At 39.0% G+C, this 23,056-nt stretch overlaps 2 protein-coding genes across 6 annotated transcripts; both read right to left on the bottom strand.

The window, feature by feature from the left end:
- Positions 1-841: 841 nt before the first annotated feature.
- LOC128518656 (digestive cysteine proteinase 1-like) lies at positions 842-7,481 on the bottom strand. Its single transcript, XM_053491876.1, has 11 exons — positions 7,315-7,481; positions 6,444-6,500; positions 6,269-6,361; positions 4,922-5,094; positions 4,471-4,720; positions 4,165-4,360; positions 3,541-3,731; positions 3,383-3,474; positions 3,125-3,286; positions 2,046-2,235; positions 842-1,280 (listed from the first exon to the last, which is right to left on the bottom strand). The coding sequence occupies exons 1-11, from the start codon at positions 7,358-7,360 to the stop codon at positions 1,093-1,095; spliced, it is 1,638 nt and encodes a 545-aa protein (XP_053347851.1). The 5' UTR covers positions 7,361-7,481; the 3' UTR covers positions 842-1,092.
- A 2,265-nt stretch (positions 7,482-9,746) lies between these two features.
- sytl1 (synaptotagmin-like 1) lies at positions 9,747-19,043 on the bottom strand. Of its 5 annotated transcripts, XM_053491421.1 has the most exons (15): positions 18,528-18,948; positions 16,513-16,773; positions 16,078-16,217; positions 15,826-15,968; positions 15,523-15,673; positions 15,357-15,411; positions 14,598-14,804; positions 14,374-14,463; positions 12,537-12,703; positions 12,352-12,454; positions 11,796-11,957; positions 11,648-11,726; positions 11,425-11,524; positions 11,140-11,333; positions 9,747-10,756 (listed from the first exon to the last, which is right to left on the bottom strand). In XM_053491421.1, the coding sequence occupies exons 3-15, from the start codon at positions 16,191-16,193 to the stop codon at positions 10,620-10,622; spliced, it is 1,704 nt and encodes a 567-aa protein (XP_053347396.1). In that variant the 5' UTR covers positions 16,194-16,217; positions 16,513-16,773; positions 18,528-18,948; the 3' UTR covers positions 9,747-10,619. The 5 variants fall into 5 exon arrangements, with proteins under 5 accessions (XP_053347396.1, XP_053347397.1, XP_053347395.1 ...); XM_053491422.1 differs by lacking the exons at positions 16,513-16,773; positions 18,528-18,948 and adding an exon at positions 18,963-19,043; XM_053491420.1 differs by lacking the exon at positions 16,513-16,773.
- Positions 19,044-23,056: the final 4,013 nt, after the last annotated feature.

Genomic DNA, 23,056 nt, shown 5'->3' with positions numbered 1-23,056 from the left:
AGGGTGATAAATTTACTAAACCACGTTCTTTGGTGTTTTAGCAACTATGGCATTGAATGTTGACAGGCTGTCCAACCTAATTGCTCTTGTGCAGTTGGTCATGTTGGTTGTTTAAGGACAAGAAGGAATTTATGGCCTGTCTATGTTTTTTTTTTCTTCACCTTCACAAAAAGCATGCAGACCTTTTTTTGCATAATTGACACAGGAAATCAAATTGTATGACCTTAAAGGATTAATTAACTTTCCCAAATACAGGAATCTAAACTGTGCTTGTGTACCCTGTGATGGATTGTAACCCCATCCGGGGTATACCCTGCCTCGTACCTTGAGATCGGCTCCATGCATACTGTGACCTAGTACAGGATAAGAGGTATACAGAATGAGAGAGAAAGTTGTCTATTAGATTGGGATGCAACCCAGGGTATTCCTGAGGTCTCGGCTCACAATAGTTCTGAAAGAGGTCTTGCGATCCATTTAGCCATTTGATTGAATAGTCCCCCTTAGCTTGATTTTAAAAAGAATTTTCTTAATGCTGTTTGCGATTGAATTTGTCAAAAAGGAAGCAAAACCTCAAATGTGAATGTGGTTAAAAATTCCTTTTTTTGGATTGAGTATCTTGGAGTACAATTTTCAAAAAGAAAACTAAAAAGGTATAAAACTATACTTAATTTTTTAAAAGAACAAACATTATGATTTCCCAAAGCATAAAGATAAATTTGTTACACCTGAAAACACAAGCAAAAAAAAAAGGTTTTTTTTTTTTTAATCCAGCATTTCCAGCAGTAACCCTTATGCACTGCCATCTCATGTACAAAAAGGCTGCATTCCAAACCAAAACACATTAGTGTGAAAAACGAACATTTTTATTTTAATGCAAATGGTTTAAAAGACAGCAGTACAACTGTGACAAAAATGCATCAGGCAGACTGCAGATGCATGCTGAAATGTTTACCTTCAGTGACATCGTGTGGTTATTCTTCGGTTTTAAGAGGAAGAAATATGTCTGGGGCAAATACTGGTGTTTTCTTTGTAGCTCATAAACCAACTACAGTTGATAATTACTTAAAGAAATGTGCTCAGATTTAATGTTCATTAGGACAGCGTGACGTATGTGGCCCCGGTTGCCACTCCACAGTTATTGTCCTTCATGGACATGAGGACGTAACCATCATTACCCCAGTAAGTGGACCAGGAGTTCTTCACCAGCCAGTAAGGCTGTCCATCTAGTACCCCATAACCCACTGCCAGAACAGCATGGTCCAAGTCATCTGTCCCATTCTCTACATCACAGGGAAAACAACAACAAAAATATCAATACATTGTCTACCACGTGTGGTAGAACCATACGTTTTCTGTACTGAGCCCAGGAGATAAGTAAAACCCGTTATACAGGTAGTCCGCAACTTATGGACATTCGAGTTACGAACAGACCGCGTTTCTATTTCCGGTTCAAGCACAAAAGTTGATCACGTGTAAAAAATAGACAATGTGGTGCACCAGATACCAAAATTTAGAATTATATACAATATTTTAGTGTATAAGTGAATATATAAAATGTTTAAAGTGTGGCTGTGCGGGAGAAATGATTCGGCCTCAGTCGACTTAGACGGTGAATCAGGCTGGGAGATGGAAAACAATGATAGAAAATGTCTGTCCCGTAAAGCTGTACTGATGATGAATAATCCTAATGGCAGAAAATCCTCAATAAAACAGTTTCCAGTCCAAAACAGCTCTGAGACAAAACGGCATCCAGGATTCCCCTTGTGATTTATAGGCACAGAGACAAAAATTTATATTTCACGCAAGATTCATTTCCTTAGAGTTTGGAAAGGTGACAGATTTAGTCAAGTGGATTGGTATGCTTTATATATTATAAATTTGTGTTAAAAGCGCACAAGACTCACTTTGTCGGACTCAAGAACTAATTGGACATGCTTCCGGGACAGAACTTGTTCGTAAGTCGGAGACTACCTTTGCATATCTGGCATTGTTATTATCAATGCAAGTCTCGTTACATATAAAAAGTTTGTAAATGAATAACTTACTGCAGTCTGGTTCATAATACACGCCATTACTGTAGAAGCTGAAGGAGCGGTGAGCAGCGTCAATGCTGACCGCAGTAGGGCCATGTTTGTACAGCGCAGCCTTCAGAGCGTCCAAATCTCCACTGGTGACGTTGGTGTAGCATTTTACATGGGCAGTTAGAACAGATGAATTATAATGACACAGGCCATTCTGAAACAAATCCAAAGAAGCGGCATCATACAAAGATGAATAAAAGAAACCAAGGTGTACAATACAGGTGACTCATTGACATGTACGACTTTGGAATATTGCATTTTGTCCTTTGCATACCTTGTCCAATTCCTCCCTGCCACTAGGGGGCTCCCACATTAAAGCTACTACTACTACAACTCAGTCGGGAGGGCCGAAGACCATCACATGGTTTCTTCGAACCGTGTGACGCCAGCCGACCGCATTTTTTTCGAACTGCTCGCTAAGGCAGAGTAACACACTCCGAGGACAGCGCTATCCGAGCCTTACGCTGCCGCGAGCTCACAGACGCCCCTGATTGGCTGTAGAGCCGTAATTAATGTGGTAGCACAAAGTACGGACGGAGGTCTAGAGAGAGCTGATTGCCAATCAGCTCTTTCTAGACCTCCGGCTGCGAGAGGTTACAGCATCACCCAGGAATTAAACTCGTGATCTCTGGATGATAGAGCGAGCATATTTTAACAAAGTCCAACAGTATGATTACATATTGTTTATAGGTCAAGCCCTTGTTTGTAAGAGACAAACGAAAAACACAATAGAGAAGGTCGGCAGACCATACACAGCAGCGTCATCCTCTGTTCGTACACACTTCTTTTATGACAAAACACTTTTCCAACGCCTCCTCACCCCATAACACTACCTAACGCTCTTGTGATTGCTCTGTAACCACACTCCAAATACTACAGGATTAGAATTAGGCTAACCCCAGGGTTATTACAACAGCAAACAGGAACTAAAGTTGGAAATCTGTTCACAAATCCAAAGACCTATAAAAAATTTATGAGTAAAAACAAAAACAAAAAAACAAAAACAAAAAAAAGGATAAAATGTAAGACAGTGTTCTACACACCATGCCAGTGTATGCACCATAACTCTCTGCGGTGGAGATGCCGCCATGTTTCATGATCCATTCAAAAGCTCTCCACTCCTCCCCTCCATCACAGCCATTGTTTCCAAAGCCCCATGTACAGTCCACCAGCATCTGCTGAGACAACACCACACGCTCCCCTGTCTGTTACAGAAAAGAAATAGAAAAGACAAGGTAATGCAGGTGTTAAAAACTGATAAAAGGAAGTATACATACCGTGTATACACTTCATGCATTTACCTTTAGAAACAATGCTCCTTCTAGTGCTCCGGTTGCTGCAAAGCTCCAGCAGGAACCACATACTGCTTGGTCCTTTACCGGGGTCACAGCACCTACAACAGTACAGACGCTAAGAGAACCCAGGACTTTGAGAGGTCAATACAATGTACAAAATTTACCGTATAGCCTCCAGTCCAGAGAGTCGGGCAGAGTAAGGAAGCGGAGTTCATCGGGGAAAGGTTGGGCGTGGTTAGGGGTCTTCCTTCCTTTCCCTCCTCTCATCATTGCCAGTTCTTCCTTTGTGCGATCAGCCAGGTGGTTCACAGAGAGGGTATATGACAGGCCCGCTCTGTTCTTGGAGTGAATGTACCTGGCACAGGGGAAGCACAAGTGTTAGCAAATCTTGATCAGATTAAATCTAAGCGGGCTTTATTTTTTTTATTTATATTTTTTTAATTAATAACAGCTGTGCAATTAGTGGCAATCAAAACTAGGCATTTTAGGTGAATTGTAAACAGTAATTTTCCATACAGACTGCAGATCATTTTTTTTTTTATTATTTCATTCATCAATTGGTCCATTTAATTTCATTTAGGAGAAACTGATTTTTTCTTTTAATTCTAATAAAAGAAAAAATTCAAAATAATAATCAAATTACATTATCTACAGGTTACAACGAGAATTCCATATAAACCCTACAAATCTCAAGAACAAGTAAATATCAGACAAGACCGTCACAACCCAAAACAATAACGTCTCCATCACCTACCGGCAAAAACAGGGCTCTGAATTTATTTCCTTACCGAACATTATGTACAAAGTTGTGCTCTCGCTTTTCATGTTCCACCTCATCTTCATAGTTACGCTCGTATTCTTCCTTAAAGTGCCCAAATAACCGGTGGGCGTGGCCCACAGGAGACGTACGAATCAAGTCCTGAATGGGATTGGCTAGTATTCTGTGCGCCACTCCTGGACCAGGAAAAGGACCACAGCTCATACCTAATAAGAAAACAAACGTTAGGTAGAATATTTTAATATTAAGAGTTGTAGTCATATGTAGTTATATAGCTGTGCCAGCATAAGTGAGAAAATGAGAATGAGCAGTTAACCTTCTGGCAGGTCGAAGTCTTTAGGATCGATTCGAGAGCTGAAGTCACTGTAGTCAACCAGGTATTTGTCATAGTGGGAACCCAAAAGTGTGTTGTAGCCCATCATTTCATAATGCACAGGTTTGGCCCATGATGCCTCATCCTCTGATCGGGCCACCCACAGGCGGTAAGTGTTCTTTTTGTGTCCAAAGACAGTGACGTTCTGCCACACCTCACACAAGTAGCCCGCAAAGTACTCAACTTGTTCAAACTGGACACAAACGCAGACAAGTCAAGAGGAAATGATCAAACCCACAAAACTGTAATTCACAATTAAATGACTGTCCCAAATTTATGCATTAAGTTATATGAACCACTGTACTTTCATGAGGTATGATTCAAAGGCACAGACAAAACATTGCTACAGGGTATTTGTACAGCTACAGTTAGCCTCTTAAAACCAAACCGATACCTGAAAACCCTGTAGGTCTGGCAATACAGCCTGTGGCAGAACTGGATCCTCCTTAGTGCCATTGACTTGGAAGCATTTCATGGCATTGGTTTCTGACTCAGTTGTCACAGGTGTGATTTTGTAGCTGACCCCCTGATCTCCTGCTGCACCAAGCTGAAAAGTGGAGACTTGTCCTGCCAATGAGTAACCACAAAGCATACGTAAGACACTAAATATGCCTACACAAACAAAATGTGCAAGCAGAAACAGTAGGTTCAGCAGCTTGGAAATTACCTTGTGCAGACACACAAACCGCAAAAAAAGTACCACTGTACTTAGTTACATCACTTTATATTATATTATATTACACAACATCTTTCCCTGAAGGTTCCTGTTGATTTTAAAGAACAACAAAGTCCAGGAAATCCTGAAAAAGGTCAGTAAGTTCCTGTTTTACATTTTCTTCTTGTAGTTTGTGTTGCTGTTTTATAATTTACACATTATCACAAGGAGCAGGTCACCGGAAACATACAAACTATACGTACTCCTGCAACAGTGTCAAGCTTTCAATAAAGAACAAAAATTCTTGTTTCTGATAAAAATTTATGGTCAAATCATCATACTCATGTAAATCTACATGTAATGTTTAAATCAAACACACCTAGAAACAATATTATAAAACAGTAAGTTCCAGCTGAGCAATCTGATTAGACGAGAGGCATTCCAGGAGTGGTGATAAAGGATGGTAATTACTGGGATGTTTAACTGTGCGTGTATAACTCAGCATGCCATGTGTTTTACAATCTTTAGGTACACTAAACTTTGGTCACAGCATGGGTGAAAGTAGGGAGAGAGAAAGCAACTTGGTGGTGCTTGGGTTTGAACCTGGGACAATCAGTAGCCCAATGCCTTAACTGAGCGACCCCTGCCCTGGGGGGACTGAATCCCAAAATCCCCAAACCCTCTGTAACCCCTAATCAAGGTCCCTACCTTGTGTGTTGAACAAGTAACTGTACACCCTAGTGCACTAGCTTTCCATTTAATGCAATGTGGGATTTGATCCTGGAACCCGGAATTTAACAGAACTGATATTCTAAAGCTGAATACGTGGAACTTATGAAATAAGAATGAAAAAACACCAAAAAAAGAAGAAAAACAAATTGTATGTTCTATTAATATACATGTTAATTTGTTAACAGAATAACAGAAACTGTTGTATAAAAGCAATATTGCATTTGAGGTCATGCTGTTGTGCTGGTTATCATCACAGCTGATACTTAAAAATATCCGACACTACACTTAACACTATGAGTCAGCACCATGATTGGTAAACGAGACCTAAAGACATTATCGTAATATCAAACTTACCATGATAATAGTCAATTCTGCTTTTCTTCCCCAGTAGATCAAACCAGCCTTCAAACGGTTCCTTGATTTCAGCATAAGGTAATGAGATCACACCTTTAAAAAAGAGCGACAGAATAAGTTCCAATCTTAAAAGCCATTGGAAAGACAAAGAAAAAAAAATTTAAGTTTTGACTACCTTTTACATGGTACATTAATCCAAAATCAGGAAGAGTCCGTCCTGCGAGAGGTGAAGCTTGAAAAATGTAGACACAGAGGAACATGCAAGTTTAATATTATACCATTTAAACTCATATCTGATTGGGCAAATGGTGTTGAACAATTTCCTAAAACAGCAGCTCAGACTTTAGTTTAATGCACGATACAGTGTTTAAAAAAAAAGCCTACTGACTATATGGGAGACACTGAACACATGCACATAAAAAGCGCAATTCTTAATTTTGTGAAATGTTGGAAGGAGTCTCCAGTTTCAGTACTTTGTAACATCTCTCACATCAAAATCAGCTAATAAAAGGCTTTAATATTTCTCAGTAATATGACAAGGTAAATTATAATACTATAAAGCAAATAATCCCTTGAAATCATTTATTTTGTTCATGGTGGAAGGAGTCTACAGTTTCAGGTCTTTGTAACATTGAGACAAAAGCTCTAAACTTTCTCACATCAAAGTCTTCTGACAAAAAAGCTTTGAAGTTAACATGTCAAGCGAAAACATCAATTAACTCGCTTTGTAGAAGGAGTCTTTAATTCCAGTACTTTGTAACATTGAGACAAAAGGCAAACGATTATCACATCAAAGTCTCCTGTATAAAAGGCTTGTCTTGGCAAGCCTTGTGACAGAACACTTAGTTGTGAGAAAAGTTGCAGCTTTTGTTTCAAATGTAACAAAATACTTTAACTGGAGATTAATTTTCTAAATCAACACGCCACCTTCTGTTTTTTTTTTTTTTTTATCTTTTCTAATAACAGATATTCTATATCCGGTTACAGAATAACGCTTTACGAGCACTTAGGAGGGGATAAACACGATTTCTGAAAAGCAGTCTTACCTGTAGCACAGCCGAGCAACACGGCTACAGCTAAAAAAGGCCACATGATTAAGCTGTGTGTTAATAAAACGCATACAAAACACACAAGATCTTAAACAACATGAAAAACCTGAGCGCTATTAACAGCTCTTGCTTATCAAAGCAACGAGCTACGGCGCGCGCCAATCAATTCGCAGCGCAGTGAAGTCACATGACCTAAAGCGACTCGCTGTCACATGATCATAGTCAGCTGCAGCTGACTCGCGCCAGTTCCGCTCGCGCACTGTTTAATACCTTCATATTCCCTTATACAAGTGCACTTGATTGATGAAATAAAAGGTGTTAAGATGATAACTCACCCCCTAGATGGTGCACTACATATCAAAAACAGTGTTATTTAGTATTTAGCCAGAGTCAGGAGAATATGTGAGAACGGGACCCGGGTATCCTGTTATTGTGTAACTTAAATAAAATGAAAGATTAACTTGACAAATGTGACAAGATGCAAAACATGCTGAGTAAATCAAGTCCTAACAAGACTAAGTGAAATCTAAGATGAAAAGCAAAACCTGTAACTAAATATTATACAGTAGATACTGACACCCTGCTTAATATATATTTTTTTTTTTTTTTTGTTACTCTGAGTAGGAGTTAACTCAAACTCTTTTATATGTTTATCTGTTAAAGAGCTAAGCTCTAAGCTCTAAGAGCTAAACAAGCTGTTAATGGAGTAAATCAAATGTAAAGAAACAAGTACTCATGCCAAAAAAAAAAAAAAGCAAAAACGCAAAAACTGTTAAATTTGTTGCTTAAATAGTTTTGGGTAAAAGCTTAAAATTGTAGTGTCCGTAACCATGTCAAATTCATGTTGCAATATCGTAACAGTTTTGCATTTTAGAATAATACACTTTTCAGGTTGACGTGTTTTCATTTGAAATCTAAATTGACCAAGTTTTATCTGAATGACAATTAAGATCCTTGAAAGATTTGAATTATTATTTTTTTTTAAAGTTATGGACACTACATAAAAGGACATGAAATTGTATTTAGCAAACGTGTTTCTTTTTATCTGAAAAAATCTTAATGGGTATGCATAATTAAAAAAAAAAAAGATAGGAAGCATAAAGTTTTATGAAAAATTGTTATATGATCCTATTTGAAAAATAACTTATGTTTTGATTAGGAAAAAAAAAAGCATTAACAATGGTCTATATCGCAAAGCAGCTTCATATAATCAAAAGAAAATTTGTGAAATGAGTATGAAACGTGTGAGAAAATATGTGTAAATCAAGTGATCAAGTTGTCCTTGATGAGCAACCCAAAAGTGATGGTGGCAAGTAAAAACTCCCTGAGATGGCAATTGGAAGAAACGTTGAAAGAATCTTTATTTGGCTGAATGAAAAGATGATGAATGGAAGAATGAAATAGAAATTATATATATATATATATATATATATATATATATATATATATATATATATATCACAGCCACAGACAATGAAGTATAACATTTGATCATTTTATTAATTTATTTGATTAGCAGATTAGATTAGCACATTAGCACACGTTCTAAAAGCTTCAGAACAAAAACACTGATCAGCCATATCATTAAAAACAGGTTTTGGGTTCTCCTTGTGCACCGGGGAGCAAGAATCTGCAGGGCCTCTAGGGGTGTGCTGCGACTGGATGTTGGCACCAGATCCTTTGAGTGCAGGACATGGTCACCACATTTGTCCGGTGCACCCCATTAGATGTTTGGAGGCTGGGATTGCAGCCTTGGGCTGGTCCTTGTATATGACAGGCTGTGGTGCACTGTATATGGGTGTTCTGGACATGGTTGAGTTTTGGATATCTATGAACATGTCACCTGTTTGCTGGTGTAGAGTTGTTGACAAAGGGTGCTCAGGTTGGAATAATACAATGGTCACCACTGGCCTTCTTGGTCCGTATTTTGACTACAGAGGTTCCTAGATTGTTCTTGGATGGTTGATCAGTTCACCTGTCAGTTGTCATACTATTATGGCTAATTAGTGTATATTCTTAATAATTATTTTTATATTCCCACTTTAAATGGAACAAACTTGCCAGTGCAATTCACAATAGAAGTGGAACAATATTACTTCCTTGTAACATGATTCTGCCAAGCTGTACTGTATGTATGCTTAGAAACCCTGTGGCATTGCAACCTTGATAACCTGAAGCTACAGCTTTCAGACCAGGTGCTCCCACTGCAGAGAGTACACATGTACATATTAGGATACATTACTGTTCAAGAGACTTGAGCTGGTACACAAACAACCAATTTAGCATTTTTTTTCCATTTAATGTACTTTAATTAAATATAAAGAAATGAGGGGTGGCTTAAAATTATATTACTAAATAGACATGTACTATAAATATGTGAATTTTTTGGTTAATGGTAAATTTTTCAAAAAAAAAAAAACTAAAGAAGGTGAGTTATGTTGTTTTTTATTGTTTAAAGGTGAGAATAAGCCTTTAGAAGTTTAAAAGAACAAGAGCTGATTTTTTTTCGCACATTTTAAGTTCATAATTTCAACTTAGATTTATCATATGTTTTACACACCAACCCTGAGCACAAAAGAGGGTCAATTGTAAGGAGACCAAAAACTTTATGAGACAAGGTTTAATGTAGCAGATAACTCCAGATCCCCACCACTATAATTTTCTGAGGATGCAGCATTAAAGTCCAGAGAGATTTCCAAATCCCCTGTATTTAGATATTGCTACTTTTAAGATTATACATATGAAAATATATCTTTTACAAATATATTCTTACAAAATCTGAGAATGGACACACCATCATATTATAGTACACCGTTTAAGGCCTGGGCCACATATATACGGGTATTTTTAGGATTTTTTTTGTATCTTGGCATTTTGTTTTCCGGGCGTTTTGTGTTTAACATAACTGGAAACTGTCTGTCTGGACAACACCTGGAAGGTTAGAAACTCAGTTTTCAGTGTTGAGGTGTGGACATACAGTAAGTGTGCACGTCCCATGCACTGTATCTCCTGTGTTTTATGTTAGACTGTGACTAAATGACAAAATTAATTGTCATTCAGATGAAACCTTTTTCAGGTCTCTGATTGGCCAGCATGACATTGAAGTTAGCCTTTTTTCATGTGGACATCAACTGTTTTTGTAAACAAAGCAAAAAAAAACAAACATTTTTAAAAATACTGTATGCATATGGTCCAGGCCTCAGTGACACTTAGAATGTCATAGTGTGAAAGATCATGAAAGATCAAAAGAGGAAATTACTGGACCAATGCATTGAATAGAAAGGGCCAAATATGTTTTAATCTCAGCGCTGCTGTAGGTTGGTTCTGATCGGGAGAGCGACATCCACCCAGTTGTTGGATTTCTGGATGACTGTATCCCATACACTGATTTCTTCTTCAGTGGAGTCCATCCAGAAAACCTTCTGACCGTAACTCACACCTAAAAAAAACATGCACACACAAACTTTATACATGAAATACACACACAATTAACATAATTATTACAATTATAAAAATATCTGGAGTGATTCATAAATTAAACAAAAACGGAATAAAACAGATGAATGGTAGAATATTCTGCAAAATGTGACAAGGACCCCGTGAATGTTATACAAGTAGAAAGAATTGGAAGGTAATACAAACCACTGCATTCACCAATTGTTATAGGCCACAGTTTGTGTAACAGAACACATCTGGTAACATTCTATTTGAAGATACATTCTATTTGTATTTCTATTCTATACATTATCATGCTAATGTTTTGAAAGTGAAAACAAGAAAACTATAGAGTATTTGTGTCCATCCATGTATGCATCTGTATACCTGAGCCTGTGCTGAGGCGCACGCCACCAAGACACTTGGATGAGTTCCACACGGTAATTTCAGCACATGCCTGTATGAGGTCATTAAACTGCAGTCCATCATACACCATTGTGTGATTGAATACAGGACTGACCGAGCCACAGACAACGCGTGTCTGCTGACCACTAACACCGCTCTCATCTGGCAAAACCACACTGCAAACACACCATACACACTCACATATACTTTTTTACCAACAGAGATATTGATCATTCTGCAGATGTTTGTAAATGTATGTAGTTTTACCTTTTAACAAAGATACTTGGAGTGCCGCGTTTTGGGGGAAGGAGTCCAACAACCTCCTTCAGCCAAATATGTAGCTCTCCAGTGAGAGGGAACCCTCCGTCTGTATCCACAAATATGCAAAGATATACATTTACATATCACATATACAAAGATAGTTATAATTACATGCATAACATATAATTGATTATCATATATCTCTCCGTTTCTATGTGTGTTTGGTCACCTTCAGAGCCAGGCGGTATGAATTTAAGCGTTAGTAAGACGGTTCCCCTGCTGAGGACAGTTTCAGGGTTCATTTGTACCTGAGACAGAAAGTTATGGTTTAAACAAAATAATTTCTCTGCTTTGGGTGCAGGCTGTATTTTACTCACCCTGGGTTGAAGTGGGTACCAGGAAAGCTTACTCTGGGTCCAGTCACACTGGCTGAGCGGCACCTCCACCTCTCCCAAGAACAGGTTCCTCCGTACACGCTCCATATGCCACACCGACACACTGAGGACACGAGCCAGCAGGTCTGATTTACGTACTTTATACTGGAATAAAAATTGGGATCGTTCTCATAATTGCACATAATGGTTAAATATGAGTTGTATTAATTTTACAATATATTAATAATATGTAAAAATGTCTGTATGGTGTTTACTTAATGTAATTTAAAGAAGATGCCAGTTTAAATACATTTAAAAAACATATATAAACAAACATTAATAATCATTAAAAAGTCATTTGGCTCTGTTATAGAGAACTAGCGTTAGTAACCGGCGTTGACGGGTAAAGATTTGTAAAAACAGTTGAAGCTGATCATCTGGCATAGAACTGCTCATAACTTCCATTTTACTCACCATTTTGATTTCATTTATAGCGCACAATTCAGTTTTCGTAGTGTACATACTCTCGAAAGAGTACAAATGAAGCTGAAATTTTTACCTTAAGTGTTTCATCGTATACGGGATTTAGAGTTTTCCTCTTTACTGAGGTTTTCCTTTTACTACGAGCTGAGTTATCTGGAAGGAGGTACAGTTTCACATACCTGCAAAAAATAAATTATAATAAATATATGGATGTACATATATATTTGTGAGATGGCACCTTAACATTGACCCAACACTTACGGGTCAGAGTGCTTGTTACGTGCTGGAGCCAAATCCTGACATCGACACACTCGCACAAGAAGCTCCTCTCTTTTGGAGTCGTACTGCAGGGCAAACTGGATCCGGCCAGTCACAGTAACACTTCCAAAATCCCCGACGCTGTATAGGCTCATCATACTGCCACTCAGCTATGACACACACCAAGGATGGGTTTTTTTGTTTGTTTGCTAGTTTGTTTGTTTCATTGTCTGTCCAGTTAGATGTGTTGCCTAGCAGTGCTGGACATAACATACTGTATTTGCATATACACAGGGTACCGTACTGTATATGCAAATATACCTAGTGTACAGTATATGCAAATATACAGGGTGGGTGAAACTGAACTAGGCATTAAAAAATGGTAATAAAGTCCATATTTTTAATACGAATTTATTAAAACTAATTGTACATATACTTTATTACATAGGAAAATGCAAGCAAATCTTTATATATCAACTTCTTTTTGCGTCGTTCACTGAGACAAGAACAATGGAAATTCACACTTCATAACGTGCTGCGCGTCTTAGCTTGTACTATTGCGTGCAAAATATAAAATCCTAGTTACTATCGTCTGTTTAGAGAGTTTTCATCATGCTTCTAGTGATAATACCAGTTCTATTGGCATTAAATATTACCTACTCAATTTTCACTGTTATGGACTCTTATGGACAGTCCTCCAAGAGGCCACCAGACGGCGCACTACCTTTAATTTTGTGCCCATCCCAGATGACTTAGGGCATGAGCCAGGGTACACCCTGGATGGGGACTCAATTCATCACAGGGCGTGCACACATTCGCTAAATCACACTCCACGGGCTGTTTGGGAACGCCGATTACCCTAACCTGTATGTCTTTGGTCTGTGGGAGGAAACCAGAGTACCCGAAAGAAACAGGCACAGGGACCTATAATCATTTTCTGTCATATAAATATAAAAGCCATATAGACCTTGTGCTATTCTTTTGAGTAAACCATAGTTATTCCAATTTATCTTCCAATTTGATGCCCATCTTGCTTTTCCTGCACTAGACATCACTTTTTGATATCCAATATTCTGTGCATCTACTTCAAATACAATTGTGCGTTTGCAGTGTACAGTAGATTGTTTAGTACCAAGTTGATATTGTGCATAATGCATGTTTTTTTTTACCAGCTGTTTAATGCCATTTCTTACGGTGTAAATGCAAACTAATCATGAACAGTCCAAAAATGTAATAATGCTGGCGCAGTTAACTACGCATATAACAAGTTAAACTAGAGTAACCAATAGAAACATAGGGGGAACATGTAAAAGTACTTGCAGCCCAAGGTCAGATTTGGACCCTGCACCCTAGTATGGTGAGGCCCCAGTCCTTATTTTTTATATATTTCAAATATTTTATAAAAATAGGAGGTTTATTTAATAGGTTTACCTTATAAACTACCATTTTGGTTATTCTAAAAGCATCTACGCATGCATCCTTTTTATTGTTGCCTTGATATACAGTATTTATGATAAATGTTTATACTTTCCCGACTCTGGTGCCCAGCTGTCTGTACTCTGCGAACATTTTACGATTAAGTCAAGGTGAATGTGCAAATAAATACATAATAAAGACTCCTGCGTAACGTCTATATCCCTGAATAAAGAAACAACCCCTCAGTGCATAACGCATCATTGCAGACTGAATTAGATTGAGGTCAAGTTCTGCGTCGTTGGCTAAAAGATGTAGGACTGAACAGATGACAATGTGTCGAAGCACTATGATGTCTGAAATGGGGTTAAATGGCTGTATTTCAGCAGTAGAGTGTATAGCTGTGTGCAGGAGTGTTTGCTTCTACCGTATGATTAGAGTACAAGTTGTTAGCCGAGCCGAATCTTTTGTATTCCAGTTCAGTGCTGCCAGAATCGATATCTCCATCAGAGTCAGCCTATGGATAAACAGACCACAAACAGTTCCGTTGTCGACTTCACTATTTGAAATGATTGTGCAGTGATGTGTAATGTACAAACGCTATGGCTAGACATCTTAATACTGTAGATACATGCGGTGTACAGTATATACCTGTAGTGACGAGGTTGTGTTCTGCAGTGATCTGTCCTCTAGGGCCTCTGAATCTGCAACACTTCCTGAAACATAAAGAAAAGACAGATAAAGGACAGAGATAAGTCTGCAATTTCCTGTTGGGTCATTTAGTTTAAATAAGGACTTGCCTTCTGTAACCTCCCTTGGCTCAATTTCTGAAGTGTCGTCTCTCGTTTCGGTATACGTCTAGAAAGACGGAAAATAAAAATGGCAAAACTGGCATAGGGATGGTTTAGGCTTTACAGAAACATGTTCAATCGAATTCTCAAATACATTAAAAAAAATACAATCTACATTAAGTGGATCCTAATGGGAGTCTATAGTATACTGTAAGGCATGGTCCATCATTCAAAAAACCACAAACATTAACACAGAGCAATAATGAAGTCAGACACACAAGCCTGATGCACAATTGGTGTCCCAGTTTGCACTGGGGTTGAAGTCAATCCTAGGCTCCAAGTTCTTTCAATCTAGACTTGGTAAACCATGTCCTTATGGACAACGGTGCTTTGAAGACAGAGGCATGGCCGAAAGGAAAATAAGTTTGGGCTTCAATGAAGAGCAATTATAATGTTACATTTCATCCTATACAATCGTGTGCTTCCGACGTTTGGTGAAGTTCCACATTTGGATGTGTGTCCAAATACTTTCGGCCATACAGTAATAAGACAAATATGCAAACCTATTTTCAAAACTAACAAGGGCTTTCACAAACACCACTTATTTACTAAAACTAACCTTTGTGCTTCGCTTGATCCTTGGTCGGGGTTCGGGGGCCTTGCTGTGGTTGGCACTGTGGAAGATTTTTTGATATTAGCTCAGGTCCTGGAATGCTTGAAATAAAAACATTCCAAAAAAAAATTTTTTGAGTATTTAAAAAAAATTGAATGAGGCTTTCAATAACCTCTCTTTTTTCTCTTCCCCTGTTTTAGATTCTTTTTCTACGACTTCTCCATCCTCCAGGACTGCAGTGTTCACATCCGTGGTCTTATCCTGCTTCTGGGCTGAATTTTTTTGTTCTTTCTGTTCTGTAAACACTGACATCACAGGCAAATCTACACAATGACAAATAGTGTGAATTTGACCAAATGGTAAATAAGGACAAGGTTAAACAAAGCATACACAAATGTACACATGCAGGACTAAGGTTCGGCATACACACGAGAGCACGTCTCGATACATTCTATGATATGAGCGATTAAAAGACCTTTATCCTTCTTTTTGCGGCGTATAGATGTTTGGACGACATCGACCCCTCGTTTATGATAGCGCTTGGATCGTTGCTCGCTGAACCATGCGCCGGTGAGGAAGTGAAGGCGCGCAGGGTCGGACTCCACTTGTTTGAGTTTGCTAGGCACACAAACACACACGCATTACAAGAAGCCATGATAACATAAATACACAATAAATAGCATTACTTCCTCCATCTATCTCAATCTATTACAGCATATTAACTCACCTGATTCGGCCCTCGTCGAGGTTGTGTAATTCACTATCTCTCAGCAACACATTTAAAATGATGGTTTGTTCCGCTTCAGTCAGATGACCCAGGTCCAAAAGATTTTCTTCCTCCATAGCAGACTGACTTCAGGCCAAAAACTGGAAAAAAATTTGGCTACTTATAATTTTTCTTGAAGTCTGCCTTCCAAGAACATGTTGGGTAAAAAGCTATTTTAGGGCAATGTTTTTGAAAATTTGAACGGCTACATGACAGAGCAAAATGGGCAGAAGCCTAATAAAATCAGTTTTGTAAAGAGACACTGGCTGTCAAAATGTCCATAATAGTGCTGCATCATGACAATATCAACAAAAACAGAGAGAAGCACTTAGAGATGACAGCAAACAAGGTTTTAAATGATTAAACAACTTAATAAAAAGAGATAAATTTTATCACCACAATAGAGTTGACTGAATTAATCAGTGATCATTTCCCCTTTTGGTTCCGGACTGGGCCCTCCATGGACCGGGCTTGTTTGTCCGGCACTTCCAATGGGACCTCAATCGGATTAGGATCTGGGAAGACTGGAGTCCAGGTCAGCGGCATTAAGCTCTTTGCCTGCTGGGCCGTGTGTGTGGCAGGGTGCACTCGGTGTTCCGGTGCCTGTCTATCGTGGCCAGCATTGACTTTTTGGCGAGTTGTGCTGCACTTGATTTTCTGTGGGATCGAACCAGACTGGGTTATGCCTGGGTGATATAAATCGTTTTTACCTCAGGTGTTGAGCCAGAATGTGCGTGATGTGTATGATGCTGATGCTTAAACTTACAATCAGTATTTTCTACTATAAACATTGTTTATAGTAGATGTTTGCAGTAATGCCATGTTTTCCATAATTTGATGGCTTTTCCCAGGCTGGTGCAGAAGGCACACCGGGGGATCCATAATAACATATTTATCAATCCAAAGCAGTGATATTATAATGTATTCCAGCATTCTATTGGACCAGAGTACACGGGCCAGCCTTCACTCCCCATGTGCATGAGTCAGCCTGGGCCACCCATGACCCTGTTTTCAGTTCACCAGTTTTCATTTCATGGATCATTTTTGGTATGTCATGACCGCTGCAGCCTAAAAACATCCCACAAGAGCTGCAGTTTTGAAGTTGCTCTGTTGTACCCAGTTGTCCAGCCATCACAATTTGTCCTTTCTCACAGTAGCTACAATTGTTATAATTGCGACTGGAATTTGAAAGTTGATGTTGGAAGCAGAAAAAATGGGAAAGCATAAGGATTCAGAAGTCAGAACATACCAAAAGTGATCCAAGAAAGTAAAACCGATAAACTGGTAACAGGGTCATGGGTGGCCAAGACTTACCGATAGACATGGGGAGTGATGGATGGCCTGTGTTGACTGATCCTATAGATGTGCCAGTGTAGTGTAGCTCAAATTCCTGAAAAGGTTAAAGCTGGTTGTGATAGAAAGGTGTCAAAACACAGGGCGACCTAATCAATATTAGGCACAATTTTAATCAGGAAATACATTATGGTATCACTGTTTTAGATTTCACAGATTTCCCACCTAAATATATAATTACCTATATTTAATTAGGGCACAATGTAAATCCATTGTATTTAGGATACTTCATCTCATCTCATCTCATCTTCTATACAGGCTTTATCCTGTATTCAGGGTCGCGGGGACCTGGAGCCTATCCCAGGAGGATTAGGGCATGAGGCAGGGTACACCCTGGACAGGGTGCCAATCCATCGCAGGACACACACATACACACACTATGGGCAATTTGGGAACACCAATTAGCCTAATCTGCATATCTTTGGCCTGTGGGAGGAAACCGGAGTACCCGGAGGAAACCCATCAAGCACGGGGAGAACATGCAAACTCCATGCACACAGAGCCGGGAGGTGTAAGGCGATAGCGCTGACCACTACACACAACAAAAAATATTCTTACTGCTCCAAAAAAGTGTCGCACAATATCATTAATCAAAGTCAATAGTACTGTTAAACATGGGGCAATAAACCGTTGAAGAGGAAGTTGTACTGTAGTCCTCTGCAGATGTCAGACGGAGAGAGAGAGAGAGAGAGAGAGAGAGACAGTCAGGTAAAGCATTGCCTGAGATAAGCTGCTGCTGAGGGGGAACTTGCCAAATATCAGTGCGCATGCGCAGTAAAACAAGCCCCAAAAAAACTAGCAAAGACCTTAAAAAAAAAAAGAAAAAAATTTCAGTTGGAACTAGTTGAAGACCATTTTGACATTCCTGGAAGATGTCTAAGTGGTTAGAAATTTGAATAATATTCCAAATGAATAAGTAGATTTGAATAAAAAAAAAAAATCCATTCATTTAAAAAACAAACAAACAGTCTAATAGGATAAAACTCATTATAACTAATCGAGTCTACCAGGTAGTACAAGTAGCAGGTGTGACAGAGGAGGATGGTGTATCGACGCACCTGTTTCTGTTTCTCTCTCTTTCAGCTCAGGATATCTGGAGCGGAAACGAGCAGAACAAACAATCCAGACTTTTAAATCTCCAACTCGGGGTTGATATCAAAGCTCAGTTAGACTCCAGGTTCGGAATGAGTCTCCTGAACGCGTCCGATTCCGCCCTGCAGGCTCCGAGCAAAACGCGAACCGGATTCGAGAGCGCGCACTTGCGCGTACACGCACTTGTGCACACACAGTTAGTTAGTCTCTCTCTCTCACACACACACACACTCATCAATTCACCTCATGTATCTCTCCCACGGTCTCTCTCTCGCCTCTGAGACCACGGGATCCCATTCATGAGAAGGAGAAAAAGCGCGGGAACCCACTTTAGGGATCAAATCGGTTCTATGTTTTTGATCTTTTCTCTTTTGTTCTCGCTCTCTAACACACGCACTCACCAGCAGATGTAAATTAGCACGACGCTGCTGTTTTGTGTGGCCTTGCTGTCATCTAGCTGTCCCAAGAGCTATTAGTCCACACCTGTAAAATACACACTAACTCTTGCCTAAGTACACCCATTAAATACACAGAAAAAAAAAAACCATGCAATCATTTTGCAATCATTTGAGTGGGCGTGTATATGCGTCACTACATGGCTGAAATTCTCCACCTAAATAATTATAAGATGAAGAGGAAGAAGAAGAATGATCATCAACATCATTATCATAGTAATCAGAATAAATGTACAGTATGATGTTATCCTTATTGTCTATACTGCTTTATCCTGTATACAGAGTCACAGGAAGCCTGGAGCCTATCCCTGGACCAATCTTTCACAGGTCAGGCACACATGCATACACGCACACAACGAGCAATTTGGGAACGCCAATTAACCTGATCTGCATGTCTTTAGACTGTTGGAGGAAACTCACTCAGCACGGAGAGAACATGCAAACTCCATGCACACAGACCTCGAGGTGGGAATTGAACTCGAACCCTGGAGGTGCTAACCACTAAGCCACTGTCCTGCCTACATTATTATCTCTCTCACTGACTCGCTCATCGTGTATAGTGCTTTATCCTGTACATCCCTACCGGAACAGGGTGCCAATCCATCGTAGAGCATACACACACACACACACACACACTCATTCACATACTACAGGCATTTCGGGAATGCCAATTAGCATACTCTGCATGTCTTTGGACTGTGGGAGGTAAACAGAGTACCCATAGGAAACCCATACAGGGAGAACATCCGAACTCTATACCCACAGGCTCGAGGTGGGAATCAAACCTTAACCCTGGAGGTGCAAGGCGACAATGCTATCCATTAAGCCCCCATGCTGCCTGCCTATATTATATTACATTACTTTACATTATGTTATATTATACTGTAAAACCTAACTAGAAGTAACCTTACAGGAAAGGAAAACAAAAGGGTTAGAATCCCTGGGTCCATATAATATACATGCATTCTTTAGGAATATTTCAACCCTTTGGTTTGCTGATCAGTTATTTTAATATGGTGTCATTGTCTCATTTTCTTTTGTTTCCAACATTTATTAAATGTTTATATGGTTTATTATTTATAGGTTTCTAGGTCATTCCAGAATGAAATAGGTAAGACAAGCAAGGTAGGTTTGTTGGCAGGAAAATTTGCTCATCATGATTTCATCATGTTTTTCTGGTTTAGGAATCTATCTATTATTTATTTTTGACTTTTCAATAGTAGATTTAGTATAAATCTTTGTAGATCTGTGTATAAAGATAGTTTGCGTTACTGTATGTACTGTAGATAGATAGATTTTGTAATAAATTTGTTTATGGGGTATTATATAAACAATTCATTACAATATCAGTATTTTACAGATAATAAAGTTAACATTAAAATATCCACCTTTAAAATGGACTGGACAGATTTAAACCTTCTAATTACAGGTGTGGTCAGCAAGATTAAGTCACTTTTCCCTGGCATTGTTCCATAAATTTAATCTAAAAGTATATCTGTTGGGCCTTGTCTCTATAAAAGGAAAAGAAAACAACAGCAGGTGTGAACTACCAACGCTCAACCAATCAGATTTAGCCTTTTTGGAGGTGTGTTTTTGGTGAGTATTTTGAAGAAAAAAAGCTTTATTTGTTTGCATTTTTAAAAAAGCTACCTTAAGCTGTCATCAGAATTTGACCCGCATTTTTATTAAGGCCTTCGCTGGACTTCTCCATGGTGGTACAATCATATAAAGAAAATGCCCACCCACCTTTTAAGTCTAATTAAAATAATAATAGCCTGTACTGCCAGATGCTAAATGCAGATCCAGTATTGTGAGCTTTGAGTCATGATCTGACAAAAGTACGTCATTAATTATGCAAAATAGGATTTGACTTTTTTAAGTATCTAATATGTGTGTACATGCTGAAGCCAATGAACCTAACTGTTGTATTTTAGGTCTCCCTAGCGGGTGCTAAGAAGCATAAAAGGTCAGTGAAGTCTATTTATCAGCCGGAAGGAAAAGTCTGACCTCACAGGCCAAATTAAAACTCAAGCAGGACAGATCTGTGCCGGCAACACAGCATAGGTCAATGACAATAAAAAAAAAAAACAAATGGCAATTTGACAATGAAAAAAATTAAAGTAAAAAAAAAAGCAGCCTCTTTTGTAATACAAGGACAAAATGAAAGGTATATTTTAAAGTTGTTTTTCCTGAATTTAAGTGTCCCACTGCATAGTTAAACATTCAGCACACAAATTTAAATCTATTTTTCCCCATGTGTGTGTTTTAGGAGTGTGAGCATAAGTAGGAGACTAACTGCATCCTCCAGGCAGACAGAGTTGAGTTGGAGAAGTCTCTATTGCACAACTACAAGTTACTGAAGGTATACTTTGCTTTTTGTAAAACTATGACTGCTGTGTCCGTATGTGTGTATAATAACTCAAAATTTCATGAAAATTTGCATTTTCCCCCCAATACATTTTAGGCTTTTCTCATTAATAAGTTGCTTGTTTTTAAAAGCACCTAAATGTGTTTAGCAATCAATGAAGCTATTATGCATTACTCTTTGTACTTTCACAGCTCTGTCGCAGAATCTGACGAGAAACAATAGGTGGCTGTACATTTACATTTACATTTAGGCATTTGGCAGACGCTCTTATCCAGAGCGACTTACAAAAAGTGCTTTAATGTTTACAACATTGGATACATACTTACACTGGGTTAACTAGGTTAATAACTAAGTACCATTAGTCCAACACATCTGAGAAGAGGTTTTTTTTTTTTTTTTTTTTCCCGGGGGGGGGGGGGAGTTAGTCCAAGTACTGGAGAAACAGATGCGTCTTGAGTCGTCGTTTAAAGATAGTCAAAGTCTCTGATGTACGGACATCTAGAGGAAGTTCATTCCACCACCTAGGTGCCAGAACAGAAAAGATCCTGGATGAATGCCGCCCTCGATCCCTGAGAGATGGTGGGATGAGGCGAGCAGTGCTGGAGGATCGGAGGGAACGTGGTGCAGTGCGTGGTGTAATTAGCGCAGAGAGGTAAGTGGGTGCTGGGCTGTAGAATCCTTTGCTCAGCTAAAGGCAGGAAGTCTGACCTGATGGACCAGATAAATACACTTTTGGTGAAGTGGGGAAGCTGGGGAAGCTGTTCTGTGAGACACAAAGGGAGTGCAATGATCGAACAGATTTAAGTGAGAAAAATGTTGCATTAAGCAGCTCCTTTAGAAATATAAGGATTTGTAGATGTGTCATCTGCATCATGACTTAGACAACAGATTATATGTATACAGTATGTATATGTATCTGTATCTGTATATGTAAAGTCATCTGCACTGACTTTTCACTAGTCCACAAGACTGACTCTTTGGACTTGGGCACCAGGAGTCTTGATTTGGTGCTCTATGAGGTTAGTATGGCCGGGCAATGATGAAAATGAAAACACATCAGAAAATTCCAATCCCAGGTCTGGTCTACTATCTCTAGAGACACCTAGTCTATCCATATTTTCAGGAGATAAAAATGGTAAATTTGTAGTAATTTGTCTGTTCACTTAACCTTAAAGTTGACTTCTGCAACCCATTGCCACCTTGTAAGTAATTTGGAACTCAACTTGGTATAAATACAAGTACATTTTCTCCTGGACTAAATTCCCTTAATTTGGCCAGGGGTAGCTCAGTGGTTAAGGCATTGGACTACGGTTCAGAAGATCCCAGGTTCAAACCCCACAACCGCCAAGTTGCCACTGTTGGGCCCTTGAGCAAGGCTCTTAACCCTCAACTGCTCAGATGTGAAATGAGATAAAAATGTAAGTCGCTCTGGATAAGAGCGTCTGCCAAAATGCCTAAATGTAGTGTGTGGAATTGTGCTTACAGATCAAGAATGTACTGAATTAAATTGGTATTAGAAGATAGTCCCCCTTTCAAATTTTCCTTATTGACATTTAGGATGCTGCAAGGCTTGTACATGCACCCATACAATAATTTAAATGGGGAATATCCTGTAGGGGCTTGTGGGAAATCTTGTACTGCAAATATCTGGGGCTCTAGCCATGTGTCTCGG

This window comes from Clarias gariepinus, chromosome 3, assembly GCF_024256425.1.
Source record: "Clarias gariepinus isolate MV-2021 ecotype Netherlands chromosome 3, CGAR_prim_01v2, whole genome shotgun sequence".
NCBI lineage: Eukaryota > Metazoa > Chordata > Actinopteri > Siluriformes > Clariidae > Clarias > Clarias gariepinus.
The sequence above is the reverse complement of the archived record's forward strand: the minus strand, read 5'-3'. Positions and strand labels throughout refer to the sequence as shown.

Excerpts from the sequence above, each read along its gene's own strand:
- sytl1 (XM_053491422.1), bottom strand. The coding sequence starts at position 16,193 with ATGGAGGAAGAAAATCTTTTGGACCTGGGTCATCTGACTGAAGCGGAA. Across the intron at positions 12,455-12,536 it reads CGTAACAAGCACTCTGACCC|GTATGTGAAACTGTACCTCC; the intron begins GTAAGTGTTGGG and ends TATTTTTTGCAG. Across the intron at positions 11,727-11,795 it reads GGTACCCACTTCAACCCAGG|GTACAAATGAACCCTGAAAC; the intron begins GTGAGTAAAATA and ends TTTCTGTCTCAG.
- LOC128518656 (XM_053491876.1), bottom strand. The coding sequence starts at position 7,360 with ATGTGGCCTTTTTTAGCTGTAGCCGTGTTGCTCGGCTGTGCTACAG. Across the intron at positions 6,501-7,314 it reads GTTGCTCGGCTGTGCTACAG|CTTCACCTCTCGCAGGACGG; the intron begins GTAAGACTGCTT and ends ACATTTTTCAAG. Across the intron at positions 4,361-4,470 it reads AGACTTCGACCTGCCAGAAG|GTATGAGCTGTGGTCCTTTT; the intron begins GTTAACTGCTCA and ends TTTTCTTATTAG.